General features: G+C 37.0%; 1 protein-coding gene across 1 annotated transcript in view; it reads left to right on the top strand.

Annotated features, from left to right (window-relative positions):
• Positions 1-295: 295 nt before the first annotated feature.
• Positions 296-16,504, top strand: part of LOC134531730 (dynein intermediate chain 3, ciliary) — a 78,979-nt gene continuing 62,770 nt past the window's right edge. The window contains exons 1-3 of the mRNA XM_063367573.1: positions 296-696; positions 6,985-7,146; positions 10,860-11,121. Coding sequence (XP_063223643.1) covers positions 505-696; positions 6,985-7,146; positions 10,860-11,121 — 616 coding nt within the window. The 5' untranslated portion in view covers positions 296-504. The remainder of the gene's footprint in view (positions 697-6,984; positions 7,147-10,859; positions 11,122-16,504) is intronic.

Genomic DNA, 16,504 nt, shown 5'->3' with positions numbered 1-16,504 from the left:
CAAAAGTTTGAATCCCACGCAATTGATTAGTAATACAAAACATAAACATCTAATAAAACAAGAAGATATAGAGCCACCATATAATTTTCTTTAATACTTAAGGACGTAAGCTGTTTAATAACTAGCAAATAATTTTCCAAAATGCTGCTGCATTACAATTATGTTTAACTTATGACAACCTTTATTTGAAAATAAAATTTTGAGACTGGAATTAGTTTGGTTTATTTGGCTCACTTTCTCTATCACTTGATCTTCTTGGGTTTTTCATTTGTATCGTATTCTCTATGGTGGCGCGAGTTCTCAAACGCTTTGACCTATTCATTTTCACGTAAGCAATCCTATCCATGATAAAATTCCATAGCAACGATTTGAAAACGCCTGTTAAAACTTTGACGGAGCTGTAATGATGCGAACTCTGTAAACAACGTATAATATTTTTACCTCGAATTTCTGTATGCAAGTTTGAATGCACTATATTGTGAATGAAATAATACTATCAACGACATGGATACTGTTGGAAATATTCAGTATGTTTACCAGAAGAAACGCAGTAAATTTGGACGCCCGTTCCTTTTGCACGATGAAGTTCCAAATACTTTGAATATTTTCCCTGATAAATCACTTTTTGATGACTATATTCTCAAGAATCCTGTGGAACAAGCAAGTCAGTGTGGGCCTGTGTTTGCTAGATGTGAGGTAACATAAAAACTTTGGAATGTAAATAAATTAATGTAACGCAACTGTAACACTAATTTCCAAGTGACTAATATTGATGAATATTTGCATTACCTATCATTCATTGTTAAAAAAAATTGATTTATAGTCAGCTTTATATCAAGAACGTGAATGAGGTTATCACATTATATCACTTATAATAGGGCAGATAACATTCAGGCGCTGCTAGTTACGGGAAATCTGTCCATATTTCTTAAACTAAATTTTTTAACTCTTTTGGTAAGGCTGGTCAAATAATCCTAATAATATATTTTTTACCTCTTTTTCCCCCCAGAAACAAGTAATTCACTTTACCTATAATTTTCCCCATTCTCAACTCAACAGCTTTTATTCATAATTGTTTCTGTTTCCATGCTGTCTTTACTGTACCCATTTTCCAAGCCTTAAAAAAGACCAGCCTTTAACAATTAGGCTACCTCCTTGCCCTCTAATGCTTATTTATTTATTTTCATATTTAAAATCCCTACACACACACACTGGTGAGCCTTGCCATGCTGCCTGCACTGTACTTCATTGCCCCTTCCTCAGTGGCAGATACAGAAAAAAAACTCAAGGGGGAGGGAGGCACCTAAAATATATCTTGAGCAATGGGCTTAGTAACAAATCATCAAGACATTTCAAGCAAAATATTTAATTTAGTTTTTATCTATCATAATGAAGTTGTTCTGGGTAAGTGTATGAATGCATTTGAATGTGCATTGTATAACAAGGGGGGCGGGGGTGCGCCCTCCCCTTGCCATGAACCGCGCTTGGTGCTGGGCCGCCCGAGTCAAGGGGGAAAGGACACGCCCCCCCGCGCTCACCATATGTATCCACCACTGCCAGTGGCGTAGCCAGGATTTGTGTATGGGGGGTGTTAAAAGCATGGCCCCCCTGTATTAAAGTGGGGGGTCCGGTGGTCCTCCCCCGGGAATAGTGCTATTTTAGCAGTTTTCGGTACTTAAATTTAAATATCGTAATGGTAAAAATTTTATTAATTTTTAATATGAAATTTGTTTGCGTGATTAATAAGATATTAATTAATGATTTGGTGCTGGGGGGGGAGGGGTTGAACCCCTAAACCCCCCCCCCCCCCCTCCAGGCTACGCCCCTGACCACTGCCATTTACTTCATATTCCAGTGCTGCCTAGTTGGCCATTGCCCCATTCTCCTCAGGAGCCGTCAGCCCTCATTGTTGCAGACATTGCAGCTTAAGTATTCTTAATAAATTCCCTTAGCATTGTTCCTTAAGGCTGGTTCAAGTTTAAAATATATATATATATATATATATATATATATATATATATATATATATATATATATATATATATATATATATATATTTTTTTTTTGTCCTTTTCTTAGAGTGCATTGTCAGTATGATTTTGAGTGGGCTCCACCATATGAGAGGGCATACAGACCTGGTGTACGGCTCTTGATAAGGCCGTGACGTCCTCCGTGTAGGTACTTACTCAGTGCCTTGTGCAAAGACTTGGCCTACTCTCAGCTTTGGGTACGCTACTGTTCATATTTTTACAGCTCGCACAATAACTTATAAAAAGAGTTCTTACGGCTCATAATCAGTTAACAGGAAGGTGACCGGACCATGCCATGGGGTCAGTCAGTAACCAAGAGCGGTAAGAGAGCATAGCAAGGACTGCTCTTAGCGGCAAATGGAAGATAACTGGGGTGGGAATGGTGGCGGTTCACACCAAGGGTGCATGCTGGTGCCAATGTTGTGCCGGTTAAAATTTATTTAATATGCAAAACAATATTAAAATAAATATTGGGTCATAAAATTAAAATATATTTTACAATATCCTTAGGTACTAAGAAAAAGCATACAATTCTTTAATAAAAAATGTTTAACAAAATGGGGGAATTTCTGTTGAACCAATCAAACATTTTTAGGAATATTATTAAAGTTATTACAAAACACAATTGTTATTATTAAATAAGATCACAATGATTCTGAAAACCTATACAAAAAAATCACCATCATACGCACGCACACACACACACACTTTAAATAATGCATTACTGCCAACTCTCTGGAGTTGCCTGCATGCTGTTTAAACCTGCCGCACAGGTCAACACACATAGACAATGTCATTGTGATGTGTTATTTGTAGGTTTTAAAAATTTAAATTTAAACAGCTTAAAGGTTAGTCTAATGGGAAAGGCAATGGAAACAATCTCTCCCTGCCTTCATAACTCCCTTATTTTTTTGTAAAAAAAATATGTTTTATTTTGCACTTTTAAAATTCTTCTGGGTGTGTGATTTTTTTAAATTTTAGTTGAACTACTTATTAACAAAATGAGCTATAGTATTGATAATGATTTTTCAAGACATCGGAAATGTGTTGAAATAGCTTTTTAAAAGGGGCTACTTACCTACTATTTTTAAAAATTTTGGACTCACTATTTAACTCAGGAAGATATTCCATGTAATCCACGCCCTCCCCAAAGTTCAAAGCTGGGTATGTTATTCAGAATGCTGAAGTAGAAAATTAAAGCCTGAAAGTGTGCCATGACAGGTTTCGCATAACCTTCCTGGCATGCAAGTTTACAGACAAACAGCTGAGGAGGTTCGTATGGAACAGTCTGTCACACAATTTCTCCCTCACAGCCAGGACCTTGGGGGGGGGGGGGGGGGAGGATCTGCAATCTCTCCGGGACCTGGGCACTACGGGTAGCCTGGTCAAGTTTTGACATTATTTTCAATGCATGGGTTTATCCTGATTGGACTTAAATAACACGTCTATTGCTAATAGAATTCATACCAAACCTTACGAATTATGTGATGCACGCAGATCACTATTAAAGTTATAGTGACAGTAGTTTTTACTTCTTTTTATTTTTTTTTTTTGAAAATTGTGGGGTTTCAAAAGTTGTAGCCTACATTAAATACAATTATTTGTCCCTAGGCCCTTAGTTTTTCTCAATGGCCCTGGGTACGGCTTCTGTAACATTCATCAATTCCACATTCCAATTTTACAGAGGCAGAGGCGTAGCCAGGGGGGATTTTAGGGGTTCAAACCCCCCCCCCCCCCCCCCCTTAGCCCCAAATCTTTAATTAAATTTCTTATTCATCACTCAAAAAAATTTCATATTAAAAATTAATAAAATTTTTACCATTACAATATTTAAATTTAAGTACCGAAAACTGCTAAAATAGCACTATTGTACACCTTAGAATCCAAAAATTTTCCCGGGGGAGGACCCCCGGACCCCCCCGCTTTAATACGGGGGGGGGGGGGGGGGGGGCATGCTTCTTAACACCCCCCATACACAAATCCTGCCTACGCCACTGTACAGAGGTAATTATTTTATTGCCCTTAGATATACTGTTGTTGTAGCCAAGGGTTGGTTTTTACCTCCTGCTTCTAGAAAGGGAATTTAGGGGTGCAAGAATTTTACTGTCATCAGGTGATGACTGTTCCATGATAAGGGGGAAAAAATATCTGTTCCCAAAAGATGTATTTTTTAATGTAGAAAGGCTACTGTTCAACTGTTTGATTTTTGTCTTTCATCCAATGTTTGCATAATTCTTTGTTGTTTCAGCCACTTGTTTTCTTGCTCTGCATGTCTTTTTTTCTTTTTTTCTTTTTTTCTGACTTAACTCCTGTGGAATACTATATATCTATACATGTTGTGGACAAACACGATGTGATATTTATAACAGCAAATAGGGTGCTCTACCAATGTGTGTGATTTTATGTCACAGTCACTTACCTGCCCTTCCTCTCTTCTCACCCCTCTTTTCAGTTTAAAAAAAATGTTATATTCATTAAAAAGTGAAACTTATTTAATTTGTCTTTCACAGGGTTATTTGAATTGCATCTGTACTCGCTAAAGTAAATGAAAAATAATTATGTGTTTACTTTTTGTAACTTGTCAAAAAATTTCATATTGTATGTTCATACTCCTAAAATCATTAACATATTTTATTTGTTAAGTATAAATTACCGGTACTTACTTATTTTGATGTTATGAAACATTTTTTGTCACTGTAGTTTCATTGATTCTGCTTTCTTATTTCCTTTGCCTAATATAAAATGGTAATGGTATTTAGCTTGATATTTGATCATTGTATTTGGCCCTATTAGTTTCAACAGAATTTAAATACACTACATATTTTTAAAGTGCCTCTGTGAAACATTGCACACCAAAACACAGAATAGTTAATTTTCAATTGTTTAATTTATTCTTATATGCAGTGTAACATATTTAATCAAATTAATATAATTTAATAATATTATTAAATTTTTCTGCCTATTTTTGTGACAGTCAAACTTTTAACTGAATTGCTCCTTCATGCGATTCAGTGTTGAAGAACTTTACTACGTGAATGGCACAGACTTAAATGATGACAACAATGACTCAAATTTTGCCTTCCTCTTTATAAATGTAGTTCCAGCACATCTGTATGTAACTTAATTATTGCAAAAAAATTTATTTTAAAAAATAACATAATTTTCAATATTTAAAATACAGCTGATACATTTACCACCATCTGATTGGCTTAAACTTTCATCTTGTTGGAATGCTTTCTCATGTAATTCTCTACCCCACCCATCATACCAATACTTATAAGAAAACAGCGTGATAGACCATTATCTAGATCTGGAACATTCAAAACTAGTAGCCATGCAATTAAGCAACCATGAAACATTCCAAGACAACGTCCAAAGTCATTTCAACTTTGGCCATGCTCTGTTTTAAGGGACTAGCATAGATAGATTTTCTTGGATTATTTTCGAAAGCTGTGGAAAACCAAAATTTTAATGAATGGACTAGGATTCGAACCTGGATCATATCCAGTAGAAATCCAGCAGATGCGGAAGTTTGGGGGGGGGGGGGGGGGGGCAGACATTAGTAGAGAAAGTTGACTTTTGAAAGTGACAAACTTTGCAATTAATTTGGTGAATCTCAAAATAAGTGCTAATTGATAATGTATGTACCCTCTTTATCGCATAATCTTTGCACAAGCATAATCGTCGCACCTATATTTTTGGCCGTCAAAATTGGGATAAAAAAACTTCTAGTTTAAAAGTCAAATGATATTTTTGTTTTTGGTCCCGCTATTAGATGTCAAGCGCTTTGTGTAGGTATCTTTTCCGTATAAAACGATGTATTTTAAAGTAGAAATCTAACATTTATTCGGAAATTACCACTTACTTATTTAATTAACGGAAATACAAAGTTGTCTGACATGTAAATTTTCTTTTAAAGACTTTTTAAATGTAATTATCTTTATCTGATCGTCTGCGTCGCCGCGGTGTACTGGTGTAGATATATTTTCCATATAAAACGATGTATATTAAAGTAAAAATCTAATATTTATTCGGACATTACCACTTACTTATTTAATTAAAGGAAATGTGAAGTTGTCTGACGTGAAAATTTTCTTTTAAAGACTTTTTAAACGTTATTTCCTTTATCCAATCGTCTGAGTCGCCGCGGTGTATCGCTTATAAAAATATAGCCAGCGCATCATTCATGTTTGGTTATGTTGCTTCCCGTACAGAGCGCACGCACGTAGTCGAATATTGATATCTCGCCAATTGCATGCAGCGCGCGCTCTCTGTCAGGTGCCGAGTTAACTACATTTGATGGCCCACATTTTTTCGTGGTAAATGTGTACTACGGTAATAGTTACGCGTTAGTTCACGTCGCAGATTCAAGTGGCTTGCATTTGCGTTACAGTTTCGGTTTTCTATTTAAAGTTGAAGAAAGGTTTTTGTTTAATGAATTATTAATATAAATTGTTTGGCGTGCTCTTGTATACTCCACATTTTTTTTTAAATAAATGTACTTTCCATGAACGGTTTTTTTTTTAATAAATTTACCTAACAAATTTTTTCGTTTCTGCATAATCGTCGCACCCCTACTTTTCAATCTTGATTTTAGAATAAAATGTGCCACGATTATGCGAGAATACACAGTATTTATTTTTTAAATCATAGATCTGTAGTTTTATTTTGATATTGCTACATTTATTTTTTACACAAATTAAAAATAACTATCAAAAATGGAAGTTAATGTATACATCTTGCATCAATAAAATACAAATTTTAAAGTATGGACCTAATATTTTTTTTACAAATGTAACTATATTGTGCCAAGTTATTGCAGTCATTTGTCTTTTTATCAGGATGGACTATGTACAAATACTGTTGTGAAGAAAATTTGGTATAAATACAATTCTTCTTTCGGATGAAAATTCTCCTGCAGTATAAATAGCTGTGTTGACATGGTTGTTGGCAGGTGAACACAGTACGGGCAGAATACACCCAGCATGGGATGAACCACACGGAAGGTGGTTGGCCTCGCGATGTCAATCCCGCGGACGAGGAGCAGGCGATACGTTACCGCAAGAAAGTCGAAAAAGATGACATGTACCTTCATGCTTTATCTCAGCTTTCACACGTAAGTCTGCCCGTCTGGTGTGGTCACACCGCTCAAAAGCTCAAACCTGCTTTAACAGTGTCTTTTATTTTGAGAACATGGAGATTGTTTTCAAATAGTTCAGTGCCACTGAAGGGAACTACTACTTGCTTCCTTGCCACATCATGTCATTAACCACAGATCTTGTCATGTTACGCCCAGTGGCGTAGCCAGGATTTGCGTATGGGGGGTGTTAAGAAGCATGGCCCCCCTCCCCCCGTATTAAAGCGGGGGGTCCGGGGGTCCTCCCCCGGAAAAATTTGGATTTTAAGGTGTAAAATAGTGCTATTTTAGCAGTTTTCGGTGCTTAAATTTAAATGTTGTAATGGTAAAAATTTTATTAATTTTAATATGAAATTTGTTTGAGTGATGAGTAAGAAATTAATTAAAGATTTGGTGCTAAGGGGGGGGTTAGAACCCCTAAAACCCCCCCCTGGCTACGCCCCTGGTTACGCCCCATTGTCAATGAGACCACGTACATACCAAGGATAATTTGGCAGCAATAAGTACATATTTGTATGAAATTTATGCGAACAAGTATTCTGGAACAATTCCAGCCTATGCATTGCCACTTAACTTCTTCTTCTTTCTTCTAATTTTTCCTACAAATCTTTGTGATTAAGAAAATAATGTTTACATGATTATGAAAAAAATTGTATTATAATTATTCTTCTTAAGTATTTTGATCTTAGAGACCATATATCTAAAGTAAATTTTGATATCTTGCTCATCACACACATCAGATATAAGATATAATGGTAAAAAATTTGAGAGAACTGCAATTTTGTTTTGCAATAAGGATTTTTGAAAGGAAAAAAAAGTTCACATACTGTGGAAAGTGAGACCAAATATTTAATAAATTACGATATTTATATTTGTCAATGCAAGCAAATAGGAATGAGTGAATGAAATGACAGTGTATTCAATTTGTGCATCCGACCAATGTTAATATTATGTGGTATCCATCATTTTGGAGAATATAAGCATTTTGATGAACATGCTATAAATACTTATTGTGAAAATTTTAATATAAATACTTCTAATTCCTTTTCCCCCTGAAACATTAAATATAGTTATTTTTCAAATGGGGAAAATAATTTATATAACATTTAAGTAGTTTGATGAAAAAATAATGAGAATGAAATTATCAGTCTTATTGTTACAAACAGAAGAAATTCTTATTTAAAGGAAACAAATGTTTTTTGTAAGGTTTTTGATATAACAAATTTATTGGTTTTAGAGGTTACACTGTGCACCTTGTAAATATTGTCAACCCTTCATAATAAATTTGTGGTCTAGTGCCCTATTTTACCCCACAAGAAAATACGTGTTTTAAAATGTACATTTTTAGTTTTAAGATTCGAATTTGAATTAAACCTATATGTTTTAATTTAGTGTTTATTATTTTATATTTATCTTTTATCTATTACAAGAGGCAAGATTTTATGGTTGCATTATTTATGAGATCTATTTATTCATAGTTATAATATTATTCAACAAATAGGACATATGTTTCATGATACTTATTTCATTTTGACTGAACATGATGCATGGTTTACAATATAATACCAGTAATTAATATTAATTAGTTTTTATAACTACTCGGAACAATAAAAATAAATCACCAAATATTTTTGTGTTTGAAAATTTAAGTACCAACATCGTAATGTAAAAATGACTTATGATACTAATAATGACAGTTATATTTTCAAAAAAAGGTAAAATAAAAAAATTTCATTCTGTTTATTACCTACATACATTTTGGTACAAACTTCATGCTAAATAAAATACAGTCATTGAATTTAATATATTAAAGTTCACGATCTGTATTAGGGAACAATTCCCGCATTTGTCTGGAGTCATTTCAGGAAGCCATACAGATGGAAATCAGGATGGCTGTACTAGGATTGGGACCCGGGTAGTATTAAGTAGGAGTGCAGTGTCTGACCCCCTGCATCACCTCGCTCTGCCTGTCACAGGGCTGTCGAGAGAAACTAAGGCCCCAGGGGCAAATAATTTTGTTGATCCCCCTCCGTAAACAATTAAAATAAAAATCTTAAGACTGTAAACATAACCATGGCCATATCTGTAAGTGTGATCTGCGCTTATTCCATAACTTGTAAGGTTTCCGATAAAATTTATTATCAATATACTAGTAATTTTCGTCCTATCAGGGTAAACACAGGCATTAAAAAATAATCTGGAAAATCAAGCGTGGCCCCCTGAAGTCAGAGCACCGGGGATTTGGCCTCGCTCCCATCTTCCCCTCTCTCTTTGTGGCCATGCAGTCTGTCTCCCTGACATATTATAAGGCAATAAACATTTAATGTAAAATCTATACAACTATTTAAATATAATTAATTTTATCCAGCCACTTTCTCCCCATCAGCACAAGAAGTTCAAAACTATTATAATAATATGGTCCAAATTTGTTCCAAAAATATCTAATAAGCTAATTAAAAAATGATTATAAGTAAATGTAAAAAAAATTCTGAATTGTATACACATAAAGGAATAACAAAATATATTAAGGCTAGTTTAAATGATTTATACAACAATGTTGATGTGTGATGAAACGTGACATCGTCCAGGCCTGAGGCCCCTTTTAAGTCCGATATGCCACTGCCCAAACAACACCCCCACCCTCCATTCAAACCTCCCGCCTACCCGTGCGTACGTGTGCGTGCGTGTGTGCTCGCCCGGCAAGAGGGCGCTGTCGAGTCAGTGCGCCGCACCCCTAAAACATAATTAAATATAATTGTGTTATTTGTTTTTATGTCCACCTAAGTGCAACGTGACGGCAGATTGGCCGGGAGGGTTTTATGTACTTTTAATTAAAATAAGGTAACAAAATATAATAGCATTTCCGGACATTCCCGAGGAAACCCGAAACCAAACAATAATTAAATGTTCATTTTAATAATTGTAATTTGTAGTATTCTTTTGCAGTATTCAGAAAATGTCACATAATTTTTAAATCATTCTTGTCATGTTACTTTAGTTTCCCGTGGCACGAATTCACAAATATCTTTAACGGCAATGACCATGAGCTCAGCCCAGTCTTCCGCCATCAACGACCGAGAGTAGACGCGTCAGCACTCCGGGGACCTCACCGCTTGTTTTCACCGCCAAGTAATTCTGTTTAACTTTAATTCTTTCTAAATCGTTTTCTTTTCGTCCTCGGAGCTCCTCTCGGTCGGGGGACTGCATAATTAATTGTATTACGACCAGTAACTGTCTTTTCTTCTATTTACTACGTAATTTGAGATGTGACCACTTGGTGGGTCTTTACTCCTAAACCGATTCGTGCCGCGGGCATTTTAATCAGTTTCAATCGTGTACGTGTGTAAGTTGCATTAACCGAATAAATCAGATGTGTAAGTCCAACGTATTATTTTATTATTTTAATCTGTTTGACCACGTGGAGTGTGAAGGCGTGTGGGACGCCTGAGAGCCCACTGCGTAGATAATAGCGTGCCCGACGCTGAGAGCGGGCAGGGATCCGTGCTAGGTGTATTCAGGGGGAAATTAAAATCACGCCTCACATGGGCGACGTCACGACCCTGGGAAAGAGTCTCGCATCGGTCCGTGCACGTGGCACGGAGGCGCCCATAAAACCCGAGCACGCAGTAAAATTCAGCCATTAAATATCAGAGACTACGGCCCCCGTATCAAACGAGTCTGGTGCGTTCCAGTCGATGGAGCACTACATCCTGCAGAACAACGCCCTGAACCTCTACGAGGTGTACTTCGAGGACGTGGAGGAGACGGCAGTCCCGGAGCGGGGCTCGGCGCGCACGGTGAACGTGTACCGCGACCCCAGCTCGGTGAAGCGCCCCGTCACGTACCTGTCGTGGTCGCCCGACGGCGGCTCCAAGGTCGCGGTCACCCACTGCAACCTGGAGTTCCAGCGCGCTCCCGCGGACCTCAGCACCCATTCCTACATATGGGACGTGGGTGAGTTCACCTGCAGTGAACTTGTGCGAGAGAACACAGAGCTGATTCTCCAGCACTGTGCCTTTTTATTATTTAGGCGAAGAATGCCATTCAATTGATTTTACTGTCGACATGGTTAATTTGCGATAAACTTGTACAAGACAGTAATTATAATAATAATTCTTGAAATTATATTTCAGCACTGTCGCACATTTATTATTCACGTACAGATTGGTATTAAATTAATTTTACTGTAAATTTGTTTAATGTGCAACAAATCTTGTATAAGTGAATAACTATAATAATTCTTCAAATGATATTACTAAATAAAATACATATTTATTGAATTGTATTTGTAAGTTATTTTCATTTTATTGGCTATAGTTCTTTATTAAAGTTAACTTAGTTGTATACTCTTTTTTTTTATCACTTTAAATGTAAGATACTTTATAAATTATTTCACTTCATCACATAAAATTAGTATTTTTGTAAATACTCCATTTTCTCCACAACCACTTACCACCTTTTACTCACGGTTGTGGTGGTAAACAGCTCATCTACCATTGATTCTAATAGGATTTTATAGAAGTGGCCACGTTTTTCTGATGATTTACATGGCAATGGCTATGTAATGTTAATAAGTCCAAGTGGAGTTTTATATTCGTTAAATGTGCCAGAAATGTGTTTCACTACCTTAAAATGATGGTTGGCTTGCAAATAAGTTTTCTGCAAAATCTGAAATTCACCAAAATTCTGTAATGTATTAAGCATTTGCAGAATAACCTCATCAAAGCAAGCATAATAAACAGTTAAAAACAAAAAAAAAAACTGTATTTACTGTTGTGATGTATCTCTATGAGAGGAAGTGGACAAATGGACAGTAGCCAAGATGGCCAGATGAAGCATGTGTTTTTGTCTTGAGTTGGTTCACCAATCCCTTCCAATCCAATATATAACATGGCGCTGCGGACTAATTGTTTAGTATATCGACGCTATAATGCGGTGGTATAAACAAGAAGAAAAAAATAAATGAAGATTTGGGAGGACGGTACGGTAATGACGACGGTGAAGTGAACATAACCCAAACAAGAGATGGACGGGCTAAAACCACCGAGACCGTTTAGCTTTGATGGGGATCTGGCGGTTAATTGGAAACGGTGGAAACAACAGTTCCAGATCTACATGACAGCCACAGGGGGCGAGAGCAAGAGTGAAGAGGTAAAAATAGCCACTTTATTACATGTGGTTGGTGAAGAGGCGCAAGACCTATATTATACATTGGATGTATCCGAGAAAAACAGGAAGGAGTATAAAACAGTTTTGCAGAGTCTGGAATCATACTTTCTTCCAAAGACCAATCAGAGTGTTGAGCGGCACAAGTTTAATAATCGTGTACAACAGGAAAGTGAAACGTTTGACTCTTTTATAACTGCACTCCGGCGACTTAGTGCTAATTGTGGTTACGAAGGCCTACGAGATGACATGATAAGAGACCGAATCGTGTGCGGAGTACGTGACACGCGTCTAAAAGACAGGTTATTAAGAGAACCAAATATGACCCTCGCAAAGGCGGTACAGATATGCAAAGCGGCAGAACAAACGCAGGAGTTATTGGAAGCTATAGACAAAAAGGAAGCGGTGCATGAAGTTTACATGAAAGGAGCCCAGTATTTCAGCACATTGGATGCAAATAGAGGTTTTTGGCAAATAGGCCTCACAGATGAAAGTTCAAAACTAACCACATTTGATTCTCCATCACATGGAAGACTTCGGTTTACACGCTTACCGTATGGCTTGACCTGTGCTCCGGAAATTTTTTACAGTGTCTTCAGCCAATTGTTCAAAGATCTGGAAGGAGTACAGGTGTATGTAGATGATGTTATAGTTTTAGGTGTTGATAGAGCGGAGCATGATCGAAGGTTGGAACAAGTTCTCAAACGAGCAAAACAAATGAATGTTACATTTAATCTAGAGAAGTGTAAGTTTGGACTTACGGAAGTCAGGTATATTGGGCACATATTTGGGAAAGACGGCATTAGGACAGATATGGGTAAGGTGAGGGCCATCTTAGAATTCCCGGAACCTAAAAAAGTGACAGAATTACAAAGGTTCTTGGGAATGGTCAACTATTGGGGAAAATTTGTACCCAATCTTTCGGAAAAAACAGATGCGTTACGTGGGTTGTGTCGAAAGAATGTTGTTTGGTCATGGAACGACCAACACCACACAACATTTGAACACTTAAAAACACTTTTGACCTCCACACCTATCCTACAGTATTTTGATCATGACGATGAGGTAGTGCTGTCAGTGGATGCGTCACAGAACGGCTTAGGAGCGGTTTTGGTGCAATCTAAAGGCCCAGTAGCGTTTGCATCCAAATCACTATCTCCTACGCAAAAGAATTATGCACAAATAGAAAAAGAGCTCCTTGCAATTGTGTATGGCTGTGAGCGATTTCATCAATACCTCTATGGCCGCAAAGTTTTAGTAGAGACGGACCACAAGCCGTTGGAGGCTATATTCAAAAAACCGCTCGAAAAATGTCCTCTAAGATTACAAAGAATGAGAATTAAATTGCAGAATTACAACTTAACGTTAAAATATGTGCCGGGTAAAGATCTCATAGTCGCGGATGCGTTATCAAGGGCAGGAGGTCCAGACGACAAACTAGAATTACACTAACAGGAAATAGCAGCTCATCAGGGCATGGTAGTGCATTTCATACAAGCAACTCAGGACATGTGGGAAAGACTACGGTTAGAAACCTTGAGAGATGAGACTTTGATCCCACTTAAAGGCATCATAATGAATGGATGGCCTAAAGAGAGAACACAGGTAGAAGCTAACATAAGACCCTTTTGGTCATACAAGGAAGATTTAACAGTACACGAGGGAGTTATTTTTAAAGGCAAACAGATAGTAGTTCCGCAGAGTATGAGACAGGATCTGTTAGACAGAGTCCATTATGGACACATGGGGATACAAAAGTGCAAATGGAGGGCCAGGGAGTGTATATTTTGGCCTGGAATGGCAAAGCAAATTGAAGATAGGGTAAGTAACTGTGCAACATGTAAGGAGGTACAGAACCTGAGTCCCAAGGAACCGATAGTCAGCAGAGAAATACCGAGTAGGCCTTGGCAAATAATAGCAGCAGACATTCTACATTTCAAGGGGAAGGACTATCTACTAGTAATTGATGCCTACTCAAAGTACCCTGAGTTCAGTCAGTTAACGAGTCTCACATCAGGTCACGTAGTGGGGCACTGCAAAGCTATAATGGCGAGACATGGGATACCGGAGGTACTTTATAGCGACAATGGGCCACAGTTTTCTTCACAGGAGTTTAAGGGATTTGCACACAACTGGGACTTTACACATAAGACATCTAGTCCTATGTACCCACAGTCCAATGGACTTGTGGAAAGGTATGTGCAAACAGTGAAAAATATGCTCAAAAAGGCAGTGAAGGACCGTAGAGATGTGATGCTAGCGCTCTTAGAATACAGAAACACACCGGTCGACAGTCACTTACAATCACCGGCTCAGAGGTTGTTTGGTAGACGACTAAGGGGGTTAATGCCACACTCAGCGGACATGCTTCGGCCACAGCAACAGCCAGACATACACCAGGACTTACTGGGCAAACAACAAAATCAGGAAAAATATTATAACAGGGGAACAAGGAAGCTAGAGCCACTGGCGGTAGGGACCAATGTAGGAGTTAGATGTGGTGATGCATGGAAAAGGGGCAATATTGTCAGAATTCTCGATAGACCCAGGGGTTACCGGGTGTGTTTAGAGAATGGGTATGAAGTTGAAAGGAACCGGAGACATCTAATGGATAATTTTACGGGAAAACCTTTTGAAAGGATACGAGAGGAAATACCACAAGCTCAGGAAGATCAACAATCAAATAATCAACCACACATGCAGGATGACGTAGTTCAGAATAGACCAACACAGCCTCTTGAGGATAGTAACATGGTAGATTTTAAAGGGTTTGATGAGACAGAAGTTGGCCAAGGGCATGGTTATAGAGAATGGGATTTTAGAAAAGAACGTGAGGAAGGCATAGTAGAAAATACAGTAATGTCAAGGTCAGGAAGAGTAATAAAAACACCAGTGTACTTAAATGACTATGTACCTTAGAAGTTGTGATGTATGTCTATGAAGGAAGTGGATCAGTGTATGTTCAGTGTATTTACAGGATTAATTGTAAACACAAATAGATATGTTGTGATGTATGTCTATGAAGGAAGTGGATCAGTGTATGTTCAGTGTATTTACAGGATTAATTGTAAACACAAATAGATATGTTGTGATGTATGTCAATGAAGGAAGTGGATCAGTGTATGTTCAGTGTATTTACAGGATTAATTGTAAACACACATAGATAAATTCTAATGAATGTAGGAACTGGAAAAAAGGGAGATGTTGTGATGTATCTCTATGAGAGGAAGTGGACAAATGGACAGTAGCCAAGATGGCCAGATGAAGCATGTGTTTTTGTCTTGAGTTGGTTCACCAATCCCTTCCAATCCAATATATAACATTTACACCACGGATACCTTTAATTTCAACTGAAATGCCCTTAATTTTAAACAATTGCAATTTCCATTGATTCTGGCTTACAATTTAACTATCAATTAACTATCAACCACCCACTATAAATCTAAGATAATAATAAATTTTTTTCCCAAGGCAATGCCGGCTATTGCAGCTAGTAAAAAAATAAAATACAAGACATGAGGCCATTTAGTCTTGGTTTTGGAAGTAGCAGAACCTTCCTTGCTAATCCACTTGCTGTGTCTGAAACGAGTTCATTGGCAGTTCCAAGACTGAAAATAATGAAACCACATCATAATAACGTATCTAAAGCATGACATACATAACAACCATCAAGTGTGAGTGTTGCAAGTGTGGAAACAAGGGTAAAAAAGCAATCTTAAGTTGACCCGTTATGTAAGATGAGTAGCAGCTTTGAACTTTTATAAGGGTAACCAGTGACATATGTACCTATAAAATATTTAAATCATTTAACATATATTTATGATTTTGTTTTTAAATCCTTGTAGGATCTACCTAATTGATTCAAAAATATAGAATATAATAATCTTATAACCTATAGTTTTATAAACTCCCACTTGAAAAATCAAAATTATTTTTTATGTCTTGAATTTTTAGCAACATTATTGCATTATTTGTCTAGTGGTCATGAAATGAAAGTCCAGTTAGAGATTCTACTAAAAAATAGTTAAATACATATTTTTATTTTCACACAATTGTTTCAAAACAATTACTGTTCATTAACTCAGAAATTTTTAAGAAATGGTAGCTTATTTCACCATTTCTTAAATCACACAGTAAGTTTAAATTATGTAATACTTTACCTCAGACTGTG

Source organism: Bacillus rossius, chromosome 5 (genome assembly GCF_032445375.1).
Source record: "Bacillus rossius redtenbacheri isolate Brsri chromosome 5, Brsri_v3, whole genome shotgun sequence".
In the NCBI taxonomy this organism is placed as follows: domain Eukaryota; kingdom Metazoa; phylum Arthropoda; class Insecta; order Phasmatodea; family Bacillidae; genus Bacillus; species Bacillus rossius.
Note: the sequence above shows the minus strand (reverse complement) of the source record. Positions and strands in the feature narration are given on the sequence as shown.